Source organism: Acartia tonsa, chromosome 14, assembly GCF_053477335.1.
Source record: "Acartia tonsa isolate MP-2025a chromosome 14, ASM5347733v1, whole genome shotgun sequence".
NCBI lineage: Eukaryota > Metazoa > Arthropoda > Copepoda > Calanoida > Acartiidae > Acartia > Acartia tonsa.
The window spans coordinates 37,626,537-37,645,771 of NC_137273.1; the positions used below are offsets into that span (position 1 = coordinate 37,626,537).

At 34.9% G+C, this 19,235-nt stretch overlaps 1 protein-coding gene across 1 annotated transcript; it reads right to left on the reverse strand.

The window, feature by feature from the left end:
* Nucleotides 1-9,896: 9,896 nt before the first annotated feature.
* LOC145305454 (uncharacterized) lies at nt 9,897-17,539 on the reverse strand. Its single transcript, XM_080147070.1, has 3 exons — nt 17,498-17,539; nt 10,471-10,620; nt 9,897-10,190 (listed from the first exon to the last, which is right to left on the reverse strand). Exons 1-3 carry the CDS (start codon nt 17,537-17,539, stop codon nt 9,897-9,899), a joined length of 486 nt encoding a protein of 161 aa, XP_080003196.1.
* Between the last annotated feature and the right edge of the window lie 1,696 nt (nt 17,540-19,235).

Below are 19,235 nucleotides of genomic sequence, written 5' to 3' on the forward strand. Positions count from 1 at the left end.
TTTTTTGTATGCTCTTTACAAACATATACATAAATACAATAAACAGTTCACTCAACAATAAGTAGGACATGAAAACTAAATTTTTACTTGCTTTGCTAATGCTAAAATTTCTATTTCATGTACCACCAGGATTCAGCAGTGAAAGTGAAGACAAGTTAATTACTAGTGATAGTGACCATTAGTGATATAAAAGTATAGTCAACAATATAGGCCCTATATGTACTGAATAGCACACTTTAAGAGACAAAGTTCTATACACCAAACGCAGCAGGAGGTTGCAGCAGCCTACCTTGGGAGAGTAGGACGTCTCTAAAAGAAGTAGCAGAAGTACTACGGAAAAGTACCCTACTGTCTTTAAATATCCGGAATCATAAACCTTTTATATCGAGAAACGTATGTTTACTTAGGTTTACTAGCACATAGACTATAACCAAGTAACATAAAAGTGTGTCTACATATAGCCCAGAATTTTTATAACCTAACAAATTACTTTTAGATAAGTTAGAAAAAAAAAGTGCACTAAAATCAGTCAGATTAGTTTTCAAAAAAAAAGTATAAGTATTGCTTAATTCAAAGTTGATAGGCTCCTTTGAAGTTTGATTGACAACCTCCACATTCTAGGTTGGCCACCTAGTGTAGGATCTCACACTTCCTCAGAGTAAACTTGCACTTGAATACTGTATTACTACTAATTATAATTAGATTACATCCGGTCAGATAATTTTGAAAACAATCTTTACATATATAAATATAGGTATATCTAAATTGTATATCCCACTACAGTTATAAGAATTGAAGTCATAAGTGAAGCCCCAATTTTGCGCAAATTACGTTATAGGATTGGAAGGAAACCCCTAATACAACTCTAAGTAAGAGGTGGCGAGATCTTTGACATTCAGGCAAAATTGTTGCAATATTATTAGAATATAGACGATCCTTTGGGAGTGAACCTTAGTAAGTTATATTCATAATAGCCTTACAGGAATAAGTAGATCGTAGGCTATAAACACATATCCTTAGAGTGAAGTAAGAGTTCAACAAGGATTATAAATTGCTGTTTTCTTTTCTCGACAACCATAATTTGCTAGGAAAGTCGACTCCTGAGCAAACTAAAAGTTAATTTGCGATAGTATATAAGCATACCCAAATTAACTCCGCTGCAAACATTACTTAACTTAATAACCAATTTGAATAGCTAACTAGCTCAAATTGACTCCATAAATAAAACTATATAAAAGTTAAGTAGGAGTGTTTCTACAGTTGAGCCTAATTAAGGATAAGGGTGCATTAGCGCACATCTTTAGAATATCAATCAAAAGCTCACACGTACGTATATACGACGTAGAAACAACTATAGGTGAAGCATATATCATACCCATCTATAGCTAAACACAAGTTAAAGCAAAGAATTGTTAACTTAAACAGATTCTTGATTGTTTTAAACTATACCCATTATTTGTAATCCTCTCGAACTTCCGCTATTTTTATCATAAAAATAGTACAACATTCCACTGGCATCTAAAAGAACTTACAATTAGTTCTAAGACTTTACAACTATTATCATGTCATCTGCCCGCAAGCAAGGCCAGCAGGATGATGAAGCTGGTAAGGAAACCACTCCTTGTCGGGGACGCTCGACAACACCTGGTATAAACACCCCTTCAGCTAATACAGACATTAGAGACTCCGATGCTTATGAGGAAATACAAATATCCAATTTAGAAGAATCAGAACAAATTGACAAGAGGAATATGAGCCCTGAGGTGAATGCGATATCTCTGGCCTCACTATCAACACAAGCTAACTTATCAGACTCATGGAAAACTGTTTCCCACAGGCGGACAAAAGTAGCAGAACCAGCAGAAGAACTTCTACTCTCGCAGAAACTGAACACAATACAACTTGGTAGACCTAACACGAGTGGTTCACTTGAAGTTGGAAGGCATCTCTGCACAAACTGTACAACGAGTATAGAACACAAGAGAATCCACACCACCAACACTTCGAAATCTAAAGAGAGAAGAGCTAACTATAGAGACAGACAAATTGCCAAAATAGAGGCCATCTCAAATTATCATAGAAGAAAATCCACCGTTAAAGAAATGGCTACAAAGTCACCCAATCCCAAACCTCATCACAGGGATAACAGGGACAGGCATTTTCAGAGGAATACCAAACGGGATTATCAGGCTTCTTATAGGTTATCACCTGGACGCTACTGTGTAGCATGTGGACAATATTCTCACGACATATCTGATGGATGTAGATTATTATGTGATGATACAGGGCGATTATACCCAACTGTATTGACATCAGCTTTCTGTACAAACTGTTATAAGACATATGGTAAAGAGTTATACCATTCTCGACACTTATGTCCTGGAAGGCCAGCCATGATGGAATTATACCATAGTGGTAAGGTGAAACCTAGTGGTGTCTTCAGGCAAACTTATGAAGACTGGGCTAAAGCCAATGCTGAGGAATCATCTAGAGACTGTAACCTCAGTGGAATCACAGCTGCCACAGCGGAGATAATTCCCAATGAGCCTAAAAATCAAGTAAGAGATAACGTTACACCAGCAAAGGAGGAGGAAAGAAAATTGTACCTTCATTGCTCTGGTTGTATGCCAGAAGAAATAGATTGTAAATATGACTATGATGTACGCATGACAGCTTTACTTGACTCAGCAACAGATAAAAACATCATATCAGCCAGGTACTATAGCAAGTTGTTCGGCATAGTAATGAACGATGATGAAAATCAGCTGGAAGAAAGTCATGATCTACCAGTTACACGTGCAGATCACAAGATCCCCGAACCCAGAGAAGTAACTCTCATGATTCGCCCCACATCATTCTCAAGCCGTCATTACCCAATTCCCTTCTCAATTGTAGCTGAAAACCATGAGGATGTCGCACCTATGATAATTGGACTAAATGGTATTAGAAGCCTACAGCTAACATGGACGCCTGTCACAGACAAATACCGATTGTTTGTATTCTATTCTTCACCCTGAAGGACCGCTGAGCAGTATCTTCTGTTCTGAACTTGAGCTCCAGCTCTGTACAGGAGTAGTTAAAAAGATCAAAGCTAAAGAAACCCAAGTGATAGTAATGAATATCAACCACTTTTTCAACCTAGCACCTGGAACACAAGTAATCCTCAGCGACGATCATATTTCAAACGAAAATGCAGGAATCAAAATCTTACCTGGACAAACACAACTCATTATCAATGATGATGGACAACTCAGTGGCAGAGCTTTAATAATCAACAACTCCGATCACACTATCACCAACACAGTTATCACTGGTTACATAGAGTCCAGCGACCAATCTATTGTCAGAGAGGTAGTCGTTGATTTTGACTTCTCAGGATCATCCATATATGGACTACCTATGCTACCAGAAGTAGACGAATCTGATGACGAATTGGATCAACTTGCCATAGCACGAAACACGCCAGCTATTAATTAGATCACTCTTGTTACTAGTAGCCAACCCAATAATACTCTTATACCAATCTGAAACACAAAATCAATTATTACATTGATTAACTTATTAAGCTGATATATACACTTTAATTCATACAACTATCAAACAGGGCACTCACATGTCATGAGTGATCTTAATCTGATTATCATCTTAATGCTAAATAAAACCTCCAGTCTCATCTACTCCTGAATACAGTAAACTCATTGAACATATAGATGATGATGTAGAAATTAGGTTAAGGTGTATGGTCAAGATTGAAAAATTTCACACACTACTATTTCAAAAAAAAAAAGAGAGAGAAACTTGATTAGTAATATAGCTAATATTTTATGGCATAATTCTAAAATTTTCATACACTCACGTGTAGACAAAAGAAAAGGTCCTGAACAATCAACAGTGCCAAATACCACTGGGACTTTGTCTAAAAGACTATCATTACTTGTGAAGCAAATTTTACACTAAAACTCACCCTAAGACAGACAAGACAAAATTGTAAAACAAAAATATATATTAAGGACATGACCTAGATAGTACACTCCACCCCAAGAGCCCAGTATACTTAGGGAGTATCATTAAATTGATTGAACTATCTAAAAACGAAGTCAGAATTACTGAACATATATTTTGAATATTCTGAAGAAAGTTGTGGGGAATACGCACATGAAAGAAAATTTAGTTTGAGAAAATTTCACTTACCTTGAAAAGTTGTAACTTTTCCTTGGTTCTAGATTTACATGTCTATTGCAGTATAAATTGAAAACAAGCATAGCAGTTTTCAAAAGATATATGGACTTACAGATTTTACAAAAAAGATTTTTTTATCCGCATATTCACAACAATAGGCATAAATGAACCAATAGCACATTCGATCTCACTTATACCTTCGGGTTGGATGAACTTTTGTCTCAATCCTAGCACAACGGTGAAACTTAGAGGACACTATGAAAATTTGGCAATTGGACCAATTTTGATAGAATTAACTAGCACATTGACATGTAAAATAACCCTGTCAAATAAAGCTAGTACCACCTCTAGCTTTTATGTAATAGTCTTATTATAAACTGCATTATTAGAACTCATAGACCACTTTTACCACCTGATCTAATCTTTATATAAGCATACAATACTATATCACTCCTGGTGGTAAGATACCAAGCTTATCGTTGCATTTGCAAGCAAGGGAAAACAGTATTGAAACGCTTGAATTTAAATTTTGATTATCTCGAAAACCCTATGAATTATAATTCCCAAGTAACCTTGCAGTTAACATTAAGTCTAAGAAACACATCTCGGATACTTAACCCATCAGCCTTTAATAATGCCTGAAACATGTACCCAAAACCATGCTGTGGCAAAAGTGCATCTAACTTGTATATAATTGTGATACAGACAAAAAAAAAACTATCGATTAGGATCTGTACGAACAAAACTATATCTTTAATGCTCTTATTTAAGAACACAACAACAGTATACATTGTGATATGCCACAATTTCACCCATCAATGATTTTATTTAAAAATCTAGTAATTAAGCAAAAACCATTGCCTACCCTCAAAGAAAATTTCAATCAAAACAAGATTAAGTTTTTCTTTCTTGCATATTGTACTCAGACTTCTTTAAAAACTTTAAAACTTCAGAACTATAATATAACCCAAATGCCAATACATCTTGTCAACAAATGATTAACAGGTATATTACAGTTCTAACCAAATTAGATTTGAACTGCTATAACAACAACACAACTAATAATAATGCCATAAAATATTTAAGTTATAAACCATATGAACTAATTATAGCTCATACTATAAGAAGGGAACACTATTGCTCTTCTTTCCTTACGCAATATTATATGCTGTACGCAATTTTTGATGAAACAGGGATATTTAAAAGTTTAAATAATAAAACTCCCCTATATCTATTTTAAAAGATGCAAAACCTGTTTTAATTGCTAATTAAAGATAAGATTACAAATAAAAATCACATATAAAAAAAAAAATAATATAAAGGTAAACTTACAGAAAATTCATGAAATTAACTAAATACTTTCAACGTGAGACCAATCCTAATATCACACATACCCTCTCACAGTATTAATAAATTGCAAGTGTTCAAAATAAACATGGTTGAAAGGAGATCTGATATAAATACAGACAAGTTAAATACCCTTTCAAAATCAAAGAGTTTCAAACCAATTGGCTAATATTTTGACACTTTCATAGAGAATACAAAAGAGTAATCATAAAGTCTTACAATAAAGTCATGGACTAAAAGATAATTAACTAAACGAGACGCTTCCGCTTATAAGTTTAGCCAAAGCAAAATCTGCGACTAAAAATATGTGCACAGTCATCCCTTTATGCACAAATAAGAAAAATGACTATCATTATAACAAAATACAAATTTAATTAATACAAAGCCTATAAATCTGCACACGTACAGAATTCATATCTATAAAACATTAAACATAAATTATAATATCAAATTTGGAGAGATGTAAATCAAATCCAATAACAATCACTTGCATTTCCGTTTACCCTGTAAACTCGGGAACAATATAATAGCATGTTATTCTAATCTGATAACAGAGATATCATAATTTATGTAGAATTTTCCCACTCAAGGTTATATATCCAGTGGTAAAATTTACGTCTTCTCTCTTGACAAGGGGAGACCAACCATATACAATAAATGTCGACTAAATAAGTCGATCCCTTCAAAAATATTTATACACAAAAATATATAAAAGGAAAATTGTATATGTATAAGTTTTGAATCTGTATAATCTAAACAGAGTCAAACGAGTAATACAAACTGTACAAATATACGCATGTCACTGCGTAACCCAATATATACAAAATTGAGTTAAAAGTTAAAATATCTAATACTTCTATGTAAATCACACAAGCATAAAAATATTATTAGACAACCTATATATAAATGCCTTGAATTGAGATGAACTTGATTAGTTATTAAGCTTATAACCAATCTACATACAAAAAAAAATATGTCAAAAACTTTAATTATAGTTAGAAACCGGAAACGCCCACTCAGGATCTAGCAGTAGCGAAAGTGGGATAATAAATAGATTTTGGAAAAATAAGTTAGTTTATCATAGAACTCCAAGCAGTGAAGACCTTAACTATTAGTGTAAGTGTACCAGTCAGAAAAGTAACTTTTGATTGTGGATATAAGCATCTATTAAATAAACTTAACTGTTTAACAATGTATTCTAAGATAATATTAATAATACTAAGTACGTACTACTATAGTACAACAGCAGACACAATGACAGACTTGATACCCACTCACTATCAAAGTGGAGAATATATAGGCTACACGGCTGTAGCAATTCGATCCATTCAAGTTGATATATCTGTAGACAATACAGCGCCTGAAATAGCAATCTATGATGGCCTGAAGACTCAATTAGACATTAGCTACGATGGACGCACATTCACTTCAGCACAAACTAAACTTATAGGCAAGTTATATACCAAAAAGATTAAGGACTTGCTTAATGAAGTAATAAAACTTATCCGCAACATCAAGGAAGCTATTGAAACAGTAACTCCTTTAATAAGTTCTAACCGCATTGAAGTGACTAATAACGTAAATAAACTTTCTTATAAGCTAGATCATGATAAGTTTGACTTTACACAGTTATTGCTTGCGGAGATAGTACCACAAATTGTAAGTGGTATAATCCTTCATGCCAAAGCAGCTAACTTTGTGCAAACAGCAGAATACTCGTATGTTGATAGCTTGAGCAACTTAGCCATCACGAACTTAGAAGATCTTAAAGCAGACTTGAACTTCAGACTTACTCTAATTCAAGATCTTGCAAAGACAGACATCACAGACTCTATTAAAACTTTTGTAAGGCAAGAACTTAACTTGGACTATACTCATAATCTTGGATTGGAAGTCCAAAGTCGTTTAAGTGGTGGTACCACATCATTCACCACTATCCTATCCATGGAATTAAGTTCTGAGCCAATAAAAATCTACAGATACGCACCAATTCCTTTTGATGAGTGCTATATCGATTCCATTTATTACTTGGATAAAACCAAAAGAGTTTACAGACAATCTTATTATAACGCTTATCTACCGGTTGAAGCTGACCAGTGCCTTAAGGGACTACTTAGCGTTAATGAAACATTGATAACCAAGCACTGCCCTTTGGCAAAACAGACTTATCCCTACGCTCATGTGCAAGATGGAATTGTCTTTACTAGCTTGAGCGAGAATACTAATCGCAGTTTAGAGAATGCATCAATAACTATTACATCCACTCCTTTTATTATAACAGGAGGATCATATAATCTCACATTGGGAGATACGATCGCACAGTTCGCATTAGGATATGACCGACAGACCACGGCACGAACTTTACCATTTGCGTCAGAAGCACTGTGCCCACCAAAACCTAAAGAACCATTGACCATTAGAACTATCTTCGCTCATATAGAAGAAATAGCTATATACGTGTCAATAACAATTATCATGGTTATAATATTAGACAGGATCACTACATTCCTAGTCAGACTCTTGAAAAGAATATTAAGAGCATTTCAGAGGAGTTTGCGTATACGCGGTAGAACGCTTGTCCCTCAACGACCAGATGCACATCATCATAACCTAACGGTAATCTACGGCAGGAGAGGTCACCCCGCCGCGACTACCGCTAGTTATCGACCTAGAAACTCAAACAGAATAGTTAGATAAATATACAAGTTAACATGATTCCTATGACTTAACTTCTAATGCATCCAGATGGAAAGACTAACGGACATTCCCAATGATATAAAAGACCTTGCCAAACGGAAAATATAATACTCTCGTAGTTACCTATACAATATTGTACTTGTATTCTTGTACGTTTCTTATAAAAATCTCCACGTTATTATTATATGAGTTATCTAAAAGGGTAATGATAGAAACGGTAAGAAAATAAACCACATATATAGTAACTATGATACCAAAAGAACATAGTAGGTAATATTATTACTCATTTTAATTGTTATAAAATAAGCAAACTTTAAAACTAGGCTAAACGCCTCATAAAGGTAACAATTTAATTATTATCACTACTAACGTGACAAACAAACAAGTAACGCTTATAGAGTAAGCTATGTAATTTTACACAACATATGTTAAACCAGTAATTAACAAAATATGTATGTTACTTAAAAATCTCTATATTTATTTTAACAAAAGTAGATAATCTTTAGAAAAAGGTATAAAATCTTGATAAATATTTCTCTTTGGTGAAAATTATAAAGTTAAGACAATTTCAAAAACAGAATATAAACTTTCATTTAACAAAAATCGTTGGAAAACAAAATTGTGATAATAAGAAAGATTTCTGACAAGTTTTAACAAATTTAGTTAATATTTTTTTTGGACTTAAGCTGTATATTGGCACATAAGAAAAATTCCGAGATCATTAAAAATAATTGAGCAATAAATGCAAAAACTTATATATATATATAGGCACACAGCCTATCAACGACTCTACTTGAATTAGGAAAATTCTATTTGGTGGAAATAAAAAATTTAGATTTAACTTTAATGACAGGCCTAAGAAAATTCTATCCCGAAACTTAAGTTTTACGGCTATTGTAGTAAGAATTAAAGGGATGTAAAGTTCTATAGTTTTGAAGAGGAATGATATATATTCTAAACCTTAATAAGTTAAATAATCTTCCTTAATAAAATTACCCGATCAATGAAACTACTCTAATTGCTCAAATATTAAAATTTACAAACAGTCTTTACATATCTCTCTTATAAGTACTTGAATAAGCATATTTGAATAGCTTTGTCTAACGTCAGTCCTTCACTCTACTTAGATATTGGTTACAAAAAAAATATACGCTATTTACAGGTCCTCTATATATATCACAGCACAATTAAAATTCACGATTAATGCACAGGGATGGATATAAATGAAAGATCAGAGAAAAGGTACTGAGGCGCAAGTTCGATTAAATATCTATATACATAACCCTTAAAGCTAACAAGAATGAATAACTTGTGATATAAGGCTGAAATTAAAATTGTTAATATAATATTGAGAAAAGAAATTTAGTTCAACTATGACGAAGGTGATTGAGACTACACGAAGTTTTAAATTAGGGGAAAGAAAATACAACCTTATACCATTATTTCCTTACATACTAAGTTCCTTACAAGCTAACATGTAATGATATAACAAAATAACAATGGTGTAAATTATTTGGTCTTGTACAGTATGAAAGTCATAACGTCTAATATTTTACTGAATAGTAATCACTATTTTGACTAGTTACATAGATTAAGAATTTTGTCACACGTGTCTGAGCAGTCTTTGTCTAATAAAATTTACAATGTCTATGACCAAGCTAACATTCGCCACTTCAACGCGTACGCTTAGGGCCGGCAGAACCCTGTCGCCGAGGGACACCTTCAGCATCGGACTCCTCTCTGCTGTTATCCGACGAACGCGCAACTGAGGTCAGGCTAGCAGTCTCTGAGGCAGTCTCTGGTGGAAGAGATGGGGTGGGAGTCTCGACTGTAAGACGCAGCCGCTCTAAACCTCCAACCATTCTCTCTGGCAATGGGAACCGAATCTCACTACCCATGGAACCGAACTGGCTGGATGGTATATCGATCTCGAACACGTTCACCAGAGGAAGGGTATTTTCCGCTTCCTAAAATAGGGAAGTAAATATTAGTTAAAATAGAAAATCTTAACAAATAATCAGGGAGAAATATAATAATGCTTACCCATATAGATAATTGAGCATTCTTGATACTTTTAGAAAATTTTTATTAAGTCCGCTAAAGTCATGATGCTAACCAATGGAACGGGAATAGCACCATGATTAAAATAACTTATTGTATATACGCATAGCTAAAGTCACCAACTTCTTTACCTCACGTCACGTAGTTTTGGTGACTAATAATATTAAACGAATGTAGCAAACTTACCGCTGAAAGGTCCGCTGCAGATGGGGAATCAATTCGACTCAAGCATAGGGATGAACTATAGCTGGATCCTTCTGCAGACCCTCCAGAACTGGGTGGGCTAAACCTTAGCATGTTTGTATAGTGTTCCTCCAGATTGACTGAGTTGGTCGCCTAAAATATAATAAATCTTATTAGTTTAATCGCAATACCAACAATGAGTCTAGGAAAATCAGGAAATGAGAATGCCTAAAATCCTGTAAAGCTATATGATTAGGTAGCAATTCAACCCACTTTATACTAGAATTAAAATCTTAGATCGGTTCCAAAAATGCTTATGCAACCATACATTTTAAGATTAATATTCTACCAATAAAAGAATTTTAGTTGCAAATACCTCTAGATACGTGTACAAATATACAGCCTCTTTCTGAAAATTAATAGAAAACTAAAGCATGGATACTTACATGTAAACGCTCTGCTTGATCAACAATCAACGGACGGAAGCCAGGACTTCCCGTCGAGGTTTCCAAGCCCACAGGCACATTTCTTCCAGTAATCCGATCCTCAGTGGCAGACAAACAGTGTACGGCAAACAGGCCAACTCTGGACCTTACTTCTGCTGGAGTCGATGGACTAGCAGAGGGAGCCTAAAACAAAAGGAAAACATTAAAGTTTTGATCTAACATTTAAACCCCCAATGAGAAACGTACGGCACGAGCAAACTCTTAACCTTCCCAGAGGAAAATAATATTAGGTTGCTACTTAAGATTTTAGTAAATGTTAACTGGTATCTCAACTTAATTGCGGTAACCGAGCGGATTTCTCTGGCGACATAAAACGACGACAAACGGTGAGCGATATATATGGAAGAGCCGAAAGTCAATGTTGAGGAAGTGAGAATAGGACAGAACAACCCTACACCAACATGATGCTTTATTAGACAAAACGGGTGGCTAGAAAAAAAAATTATACAAAACAAAAAAAAAAAAAGAAATATACAACAGAAGAAAACTCACCTGTGTATCCGACAGAATATCATCAATCTCAGAGGACGCGGCTTCATACATGGTGTCCGACGGCTCCGCAGTTGGCGACATAGCCCCAGCTCTAGTCCTGTTGGTCCTGTTACTGCAGTGGAGAAGCTCAATGGTCCTGACGCCTATGTTTCGGAGGCGCGTACATACATCTCTTATCCAGCAAGCCAGCGACCTGTCTGAGGTGTTGTCAATACGTGTAAGAGTCTCAAGCCCTACAGCGCCGAAGAAGACCACTATAAGAGCACATGAAAACAAGCCAAAACCCAACAACATGTTAATTAAGCCATCCATGTTGAAGGTGTCCAGACTCGTCTTCTGGTCTCTCCCCAACTCGGCAGACCCAGAATCACCTCCGGCAACATCGTCACCAATGTCACCGCAGGAGTTCTGCATCACCGAATTGAGGAGAGACCAGATGATTTGTATCGTTCTACTAAGCATCAGTGAGAGATGCTCGTTGCCGAACATCTCCCCTTGATCCCTTTCGGACTCTACAGTACTTGTACCCCCATAGTCATCGACATCAGCAAGGCTTGGCATCCCAGACTGGTCGCTGTACACTGAACTCGAGTCGTCTAAGGAGTTTTCAAGAAACGAGGAATTGGCAAGAGTGGCCGCAGCCGCCCTCATTGATTCCTCGAATCTTTCCTTAATATTCTGATGCGCGTCCAGGCTGTCAGGCACATACATTATGAGCGAATGTAAATTTAAAATAAAGGACTAGTGATTCTGAAAGGCAATATAGTAAAGTTGATTTTATGAAAAAGACTGTACACACGAATTTTTTTTGTATTTTAAGCAACTATGGTTGAACCTCCTAACCATTAAACTTTGATTTATCATCTAACAGTAAAATTCTTTAAGTTAAAGAATATGTAATTAATCTTACATGATTCAACGCTTGAAAATAGCTATCGTTAAGCTATTCAAACATTAAAACTTTGTTTTATTAGATTCAATTAAGTTAAAGAATACGTAATTAATTTTACATGATTCAATGCTTAAAAATAGCTATCGCTGAGCTATCAAAAACATATTCATTATGATGTATTAAGCAATTAAAAACTTATATACTAGCTAAATCTGAGTATCTTCACTGATGTTTTAAAAACACTTTCGATAAAGCTAGCTAAATATAATTTTTGTAAGCGACCATTTTTTTTTATAATATGGTTGAGTTACTCGTAACGTAAATAATCTATCAATTAGCGTCATTATAATTGAATTAAGTAAAAAGAAAATCTTATTTTAAAACCTATAGTAAAATTGTTTTAGAAGATTTGAATCAGGACTCAAATAAGTTTTGATTATAAAAAGGGAACGCTGTAATCAAAAGTTAAAACGAATAGAATGATGGAACATATCTGTGTCAATATAAGTTTTGTTTACGATGAACGAATTTAACTTTTGCAGACGGAAAACGTAAACAAAACAAGGTACGTCAATTTACCTGCTGACTCAGATATGTCCTATCAAAACTACAAATATTATATATAATAAAATTGTCATATATTGAAGATGTACCCATATTGCTTCTAACCCACTTTCGTTTAAAAATTCAATGATAAAGGTCTTATCGACGAAGAAAATAAGATTCTTGAGTCTTAAATAGTGGCTAACGAATGCAATAATGGGCATATCAACAATCTATAACATAAAAACATTCATATAAAACAAACGGGTTACTATATTTTATCACTTTTATATAAATTCTCTTGGAATTTAGCGGTAAAATTAAACACTCGAACGCAAGCTCCGCTCGCAAAGACAATTATTATATAAATGAGCATAATTACTGGGCCGCCAGCTTTTTATAACCTCGCTCAAATCCAACCCCTATCACTTTTGACCGCCCAAACATAAACAAAGGGTTGACAACTTATTGTTACGTAAAATTTAATTACGGACGTCGAACGATATATTTTATAGATATTAAGTCTAAAAGGTACACTTGATAGCGACGTAATGTAAGATATTAATCTTTAAAATGATTAAAATTTATTCATGTTAAAAATAACATAAATACAGCTAATACCAACAATGGTATAAACCATATGTACATATACAAAATATACAAACAAAGGGTTACCAACTATTGTTAGTAGAATCTTATATTTTTACATACATACGAGTAATGTAACCAAAGAAAATAATACGATATGTAAATACTAATTGTACTTATACATTTTTATATAAAATATTGTTTATATTCAGGAAACAGTTATATTTAACAGAAATAGAGATAACTAACCAATCCATTATAGGTCTATCTGTAACGAAAGAATTTCTAGAATATCCCAGGGATAAAAGGATTAATAAAAGATTATTAAAACTTCTTTTGTTTAGATTACCATAGCCAGGATACCCCAAGGAACCGGTTGGAGCACGCGCACTAACTCTTTTTAGGATCTACCATGGACCAGCCTGGAGATAACCTAGACGATCATGGAGTATTGGAGCCCTACCACCACCCTACCTTGGACGGATTGCGGTTGTGTTCCTGTCAACACCTTGACACAATAGACGAGAACAACAACATCATCACCACACCAGAGTACGATGGATTCTCAGAGAACCTGTCCATCACCATCAGGAATTTCTTGTTAAATACAGCCCTGACTACCAGAGAAGATAGTAGAGTGGAGACCGATAGTGACACTAGCTCCAGCAGCACACTGTCCCTCTCTACCAATGACCTCAACCAACTCTACTATGACCTGGAAAATCACTCAATCACCTTGGACGAGAATGGAAACGAGGTAGCACAAGTGGACGCCCTTGGCTACATATCTACCTCACCCCCAACCTCAACCTACACTTCGAACGAGAGCACTTCACCACCTAGTTCATCATCAGAAGAAGCTGAACTATCCAGAACAACCAACGCAAAAACATTTATCGATGTGACAATGTTAGATAAAACTAAACCCCTCAAGAAAAGAATGTATTCTATTTGGGAGGTTTATCATCTTGTATACCCAGCTATGAAAATACGCAAATCATACTTTCTCAATGGAAAGCGTATTTAACTTAGCTTGGAATACATTTATAGTTTATTATATATGCCTATATACTGGGACTACTAAACTTTTTCTTTTTCTCTTTTTTCTTTTTTAACAACTTACCCCCATTGGAGATGCGATCCTCAATTTTCAAATTCTTTGAACGTACATATGAGACTTTTACAGAAATGCTTCGCATCCACAACTATCTATCTATGCTTGATATAAAATCAACACTATATAGATCATATTATGAACCTTTGATTGACACGTGCCCTGCAATTAACTAGTAGCACTCAGGGGCAAGACACAATTACTTTAGCTAGGCCCAAGGCATTATTTGTATCAATTTATGCATTCATAGGCTTGCCTCTACCTATATGACACCATATATGGGTAACGAAAGCCTATTCATGGTAATCTGTATGTGATTTGCTAATAGTATATGTTTATTAAAGATATTATGTTTATAGTTAATGTAATCGTATAAACAACCAGTACATATATGTATGCCTACAACCATGCCTGATTTACGTCACATATTAACACACAGATATTTAATTGCACAGACAAACACTAAAATCCTGGTCCAGAGCTAATGTTATAGCATGTACCTCTTGAATTTATTCAGTTATTTACTAACTCTCCTACCATCAACTTCTCTTTCTGGCTTTAAAAGGTAATGACTTAGTTGTTTGGCATGCATTGTAGTTTAAATTTAGGCCCCTTAGTACTTAGCATGAATTGAGCTCAGGCCTTATGTTAGAACTCTAACACTTAGCACAATTCACTGCTTGGGACTTAGGGCATGTTTCTGTCCTACTCTACTTATAATTTTAACACTTATCCTGTAAATATTTCCATACTTAACTTATGCACTTGTGATATAAATACACTTTATAAAAACATTTTCCTTCCTTAATACTTAATATACTTGTATGATTCTGATCGAATATCAAAACCAACCATTTATTCTTAGGTTAAAGCAACATAATACTTCGCGTGGGTCTTTTGTTGAGCTTCCACCAGCTCAACCAAATTCGTATTATACTTGTGGGAATAGAGGGTTAAGCATTCTAAACAAGCGAACCGACGATGAGAATGTCTATGTGTATTGCATTAAAATTAGGTTTTAGTAGTACTCATAGAAGAGCGGTCTCCATACCAAAATATGGACAAACGCCCCATTCGCACACACAATGGTTCTCCTATTCAGTGAAGCTTTTTATAGGAAGGTTTTTAACTATTTTTTAAGAGGGTATCTACTCCCTCAAAATAAAAAATGACACCCCCCCCCCACTAAAAAATATTTGATTTACATATTTTTAAAAAAATAATTGAAAATTGGGAGGGTAGACTTTTACCCTCCCACAATAGAGGCCTCTAGGGGCATACACGCTAGTGTATATATATTTATCTTTCACCATATAAGATAACTATTGGCTACGCCCCTAGAGGCCTCTAGTGGTACTTTAAATGTGTTTTTTTTTATATTTAAGATATGTCTATGTTGCGTTTGACGTTTATGTTTGCGTTGAACTCTCTTTCTAAAATCGAGAACGTAAATTTTTTTTTGATTTTTTGTGATTTCTCTTGGGAGGGAGGTGGTACCCTTCCCCAAAATAGTTAAAAACCTTACCGGGACCTATGAAAATCTACCCTGTTAAGGAGAGGTTCAGCGGTTAGTGAGATCCTTCGGTACAGACACACAGACAAACAAACATCCTGTTACTTTAGTATAAGGATTAATTTTAGAGAAGACCTTTCTGTATCATAAATAAGAAGGGGATTAGTATTGTCCTATCCCTGATCTAATGATGTTTTTAAAAACAAAGATATAACAAGAAATCATGAAATAGTATCATCTTGAAATTTTCAGATTTCAAGGATTCCTCACAGCGGGAGAGGATGATTCTGATCGAATATCAAAACCAACCATTTATTCTTAGGTTAAAGCAACATAATACTTCGCGTGGGTCTTTTGTTGAGCTTCCACCAGCTCAACCAAATTCGTATTATACTTGTGGGAATAGAGGGTTAAGCATTCTAAACAAGCGAACCGACGATGAGAATGTCTATGTGTATTGCATTAAAATTAGGTTTTAGTAGTACTCATAGAAGAGCGGTCTCCATACCAAAATATGGACAAACGCCCCATTCGCACACACAATGGTTCTCCTATTCAGTGAAGCTTTTTATAGGAAGGTTTTTAACTATTTTTTAAGAGGGTATCTACTCCCTCAAAATAAAAAATGACACCCCCCCCCCACTAAAAAATATTTGATTTACATATTTTTAAAAAAATAATTGAAAATTGGGAGGGTAGACTTTTACCCTCCCACAATAGAGGCCTCTAGGGGCATACACGCTAGTGTATATATATTTATCTTTCACCATATAAGATAACTATTGGCTACGCCCCTAGAGGCCTCTAGTGGTACTTTAAATGTGTTTTTTTTTATATTTAAGATATGTCTATGTTGCGTTTGACGTTTATGTTTGCGTTGAACTCTCTTTCTAAAATCGAGAACGTAAATTTTTTTTTGATTTTTTGTGATTTCTCTTGGGAGGGAGGTGGTACCCTTCCCCAAAATAGTTAAAAACCTTACCGGGACCTATGAAAATCTACCCTGTTAAGGAGAGGTTCAGCGGTTAGTGAGATCCTTCGGTACAGACACACAGACAAACAAACATCCTGTTACTTTAGTATAAGGATTAATTTTAGAGAAGACCTTTCTGTATCATAAATAAGAAGGGGATTAGTATTGTCCTATCCCTGATCTAATGATGTTTTTAAAAACAAAGATATAACAAGAAATCATGAAATAGTATCATCTTGAAATTTTCAGATTTCAAGGATTCCTCACAGCGGGAGAGGAGGTGGCTACGTATATACAATGGTTTTATTATTACTTGGATCTCATACCAGATTATTATGGACCTAGTCTAATAAAGTGAAACTTGTAGCTGGCTGGAATAAAGATCCATCCCATTTATCCCATCCCCTACCCTATTGCTGGATGAAGGAACTGGCCAATAATTGATGTCCATGTTAACAACCTAAATTGACAAAGAAAAATTCCCTGTCATAATATCCATGTATACTCTATATCCATTGTATACACAGGGATGTGCAAACACATCCAAAGGGAAAAAAAGTTTTTGGTAGCAAAGCTACGCTATAAGTGTGCCTTGGTTGTCTGTCTTAACATCCAGTTAAACTACAAGACTGAAGAGGGTGCAATGTCCACCGAAATATATCATAAATAAGTAAGAAGTATCAAAGACTTTTTCACTCAGTGAATTTATCATGTTGTTTTGTAACTTGCAATAGCACGTCTTTTTAACAAAAAGCTTATCCTTTTAATTTAGCTCATTTTTTTAATGGAAATTTAGAAAGTTTTTTTTAGCAAATAATTGATCTGAAATCGACCTTAATTTAAACCATATAGTTTTCAAAACATGTCAAGTAAACATCCAACAATTAGTTTCATTATCATTGCGATATATCTATAATACAAAGTAGAACGATGTCTGTCCGTCTGTCTGTCCGTCTCTCCGTCTGAAACTTAAGATCTCAGTAACCACTGAACCGATTGGGCTCTACTCTTCAGGGAATATACCTACTGGTCCTGTGATGGTTTTAAGCTATTTTCTTGGGGGGTGGGACACCCCCAACCCCCCCCCAAAAAAATGAAAATACCCCCCCCCCCAAAAAAAAAAAATTTTACTTTTTCTTTTTAAATCTAAAATACGAAAAATTAAGTTGATCAAACCTCTTGGGGCAAAGCCCCTAGAGGCTAGGGGCGAAGCCGCTAGTTTATATATAAATAACTAAATGCCCATCTTCGTATAGAATAGAATCAGAGATCTTAAGGGGTAATCCAATGGACGATAAATTGATTATAACAAACAAAATTAACCTTTTTTATTGTGGCATAAATTTAGAAAATACTGCTGGTTTTTACCAATCAATTTTAATCAAATAGAATAGTTTCCAAAGTTTTTAAGCCAACTAATGGGTGCCTGTAAAATATACAGTCTAATATCTCCTCCCTCCCTGAAAAATATGATTTATTAGGAGTAGAAATACAGACGTAGGGTGGGGTTTAAGGCCTTTTATGAACTACATTATAACAGCAGAATATATGTCTTTCCTAGAATTAAATTCTATTGTCATTTCTTTAAAAATGCTTTCTAAAGCGTCTATAGGATGCTATTTAAATCATAATTCCTAAGGTTGTAAGTCTTACAAGTATTACATCAAAGTACGAAGCTGACGAAGACTCAAATTCTACTGTTACAATGGAAATTAGAAGCTATAGAACCCGTCCATATGAATATTGAATACCTAATCGATCATATTAAGCGACATCTAAACAGAAACAAGGATGACTGTGTCCAATAGTAGAAACGCTGCAGTCAACTATTAAATTTTTTTTAACTTAGTTCTTGTCGAGTTCTCCCCCCCCCCCCTTCCCCTCCCCTTAAGGATCCTATGTAGCTTTACCTGTGATGCCCTAACCCTGTGGGACTACAGGAATAAGGTATAACCAACAAGGGAATAAAATCTAAAATAATATTTGGGGGGAAAATGGAGAGGTCGTCAATTTTACGATGTGTTGCCCCCCAACGACAGCTGAAAAACACGTATAGGTTTCGTGATTTTTTCCGAATTAATTTCGTTATTGGTATGAGCTGGTGGGACTACCCAGTACCCAATATAACCTAACCTAAACTGACCCAA

What these genes read in the sequence shown, in the direction of transcription:
- LOC145305454 (XM_080147070.1), bottom strand. Translation starts at nt 17,539, where the DNA reads ATGGACATCAATTATTGGCCAGTTCCTTCATCCAGCAATAGG. An exon ending in TTCCTTCATCCAGCAATAGG is followed by an intron (nt 10,621 to 17,497) that starts GTAGGGGATGGG and finishes ATTATATTTTAG; the next exon opens with GCGACCAACTCAGTCAATCT. An exon ending in CTGCAGCGGACCTTTCAGCG is followed by an intron (nt 10,191 to 10,470) that starts GTAAGTTTGCTA and finishes TCCCTATTTTAG; the next exon opens with GAAGCGGAAAATACCCTTCC.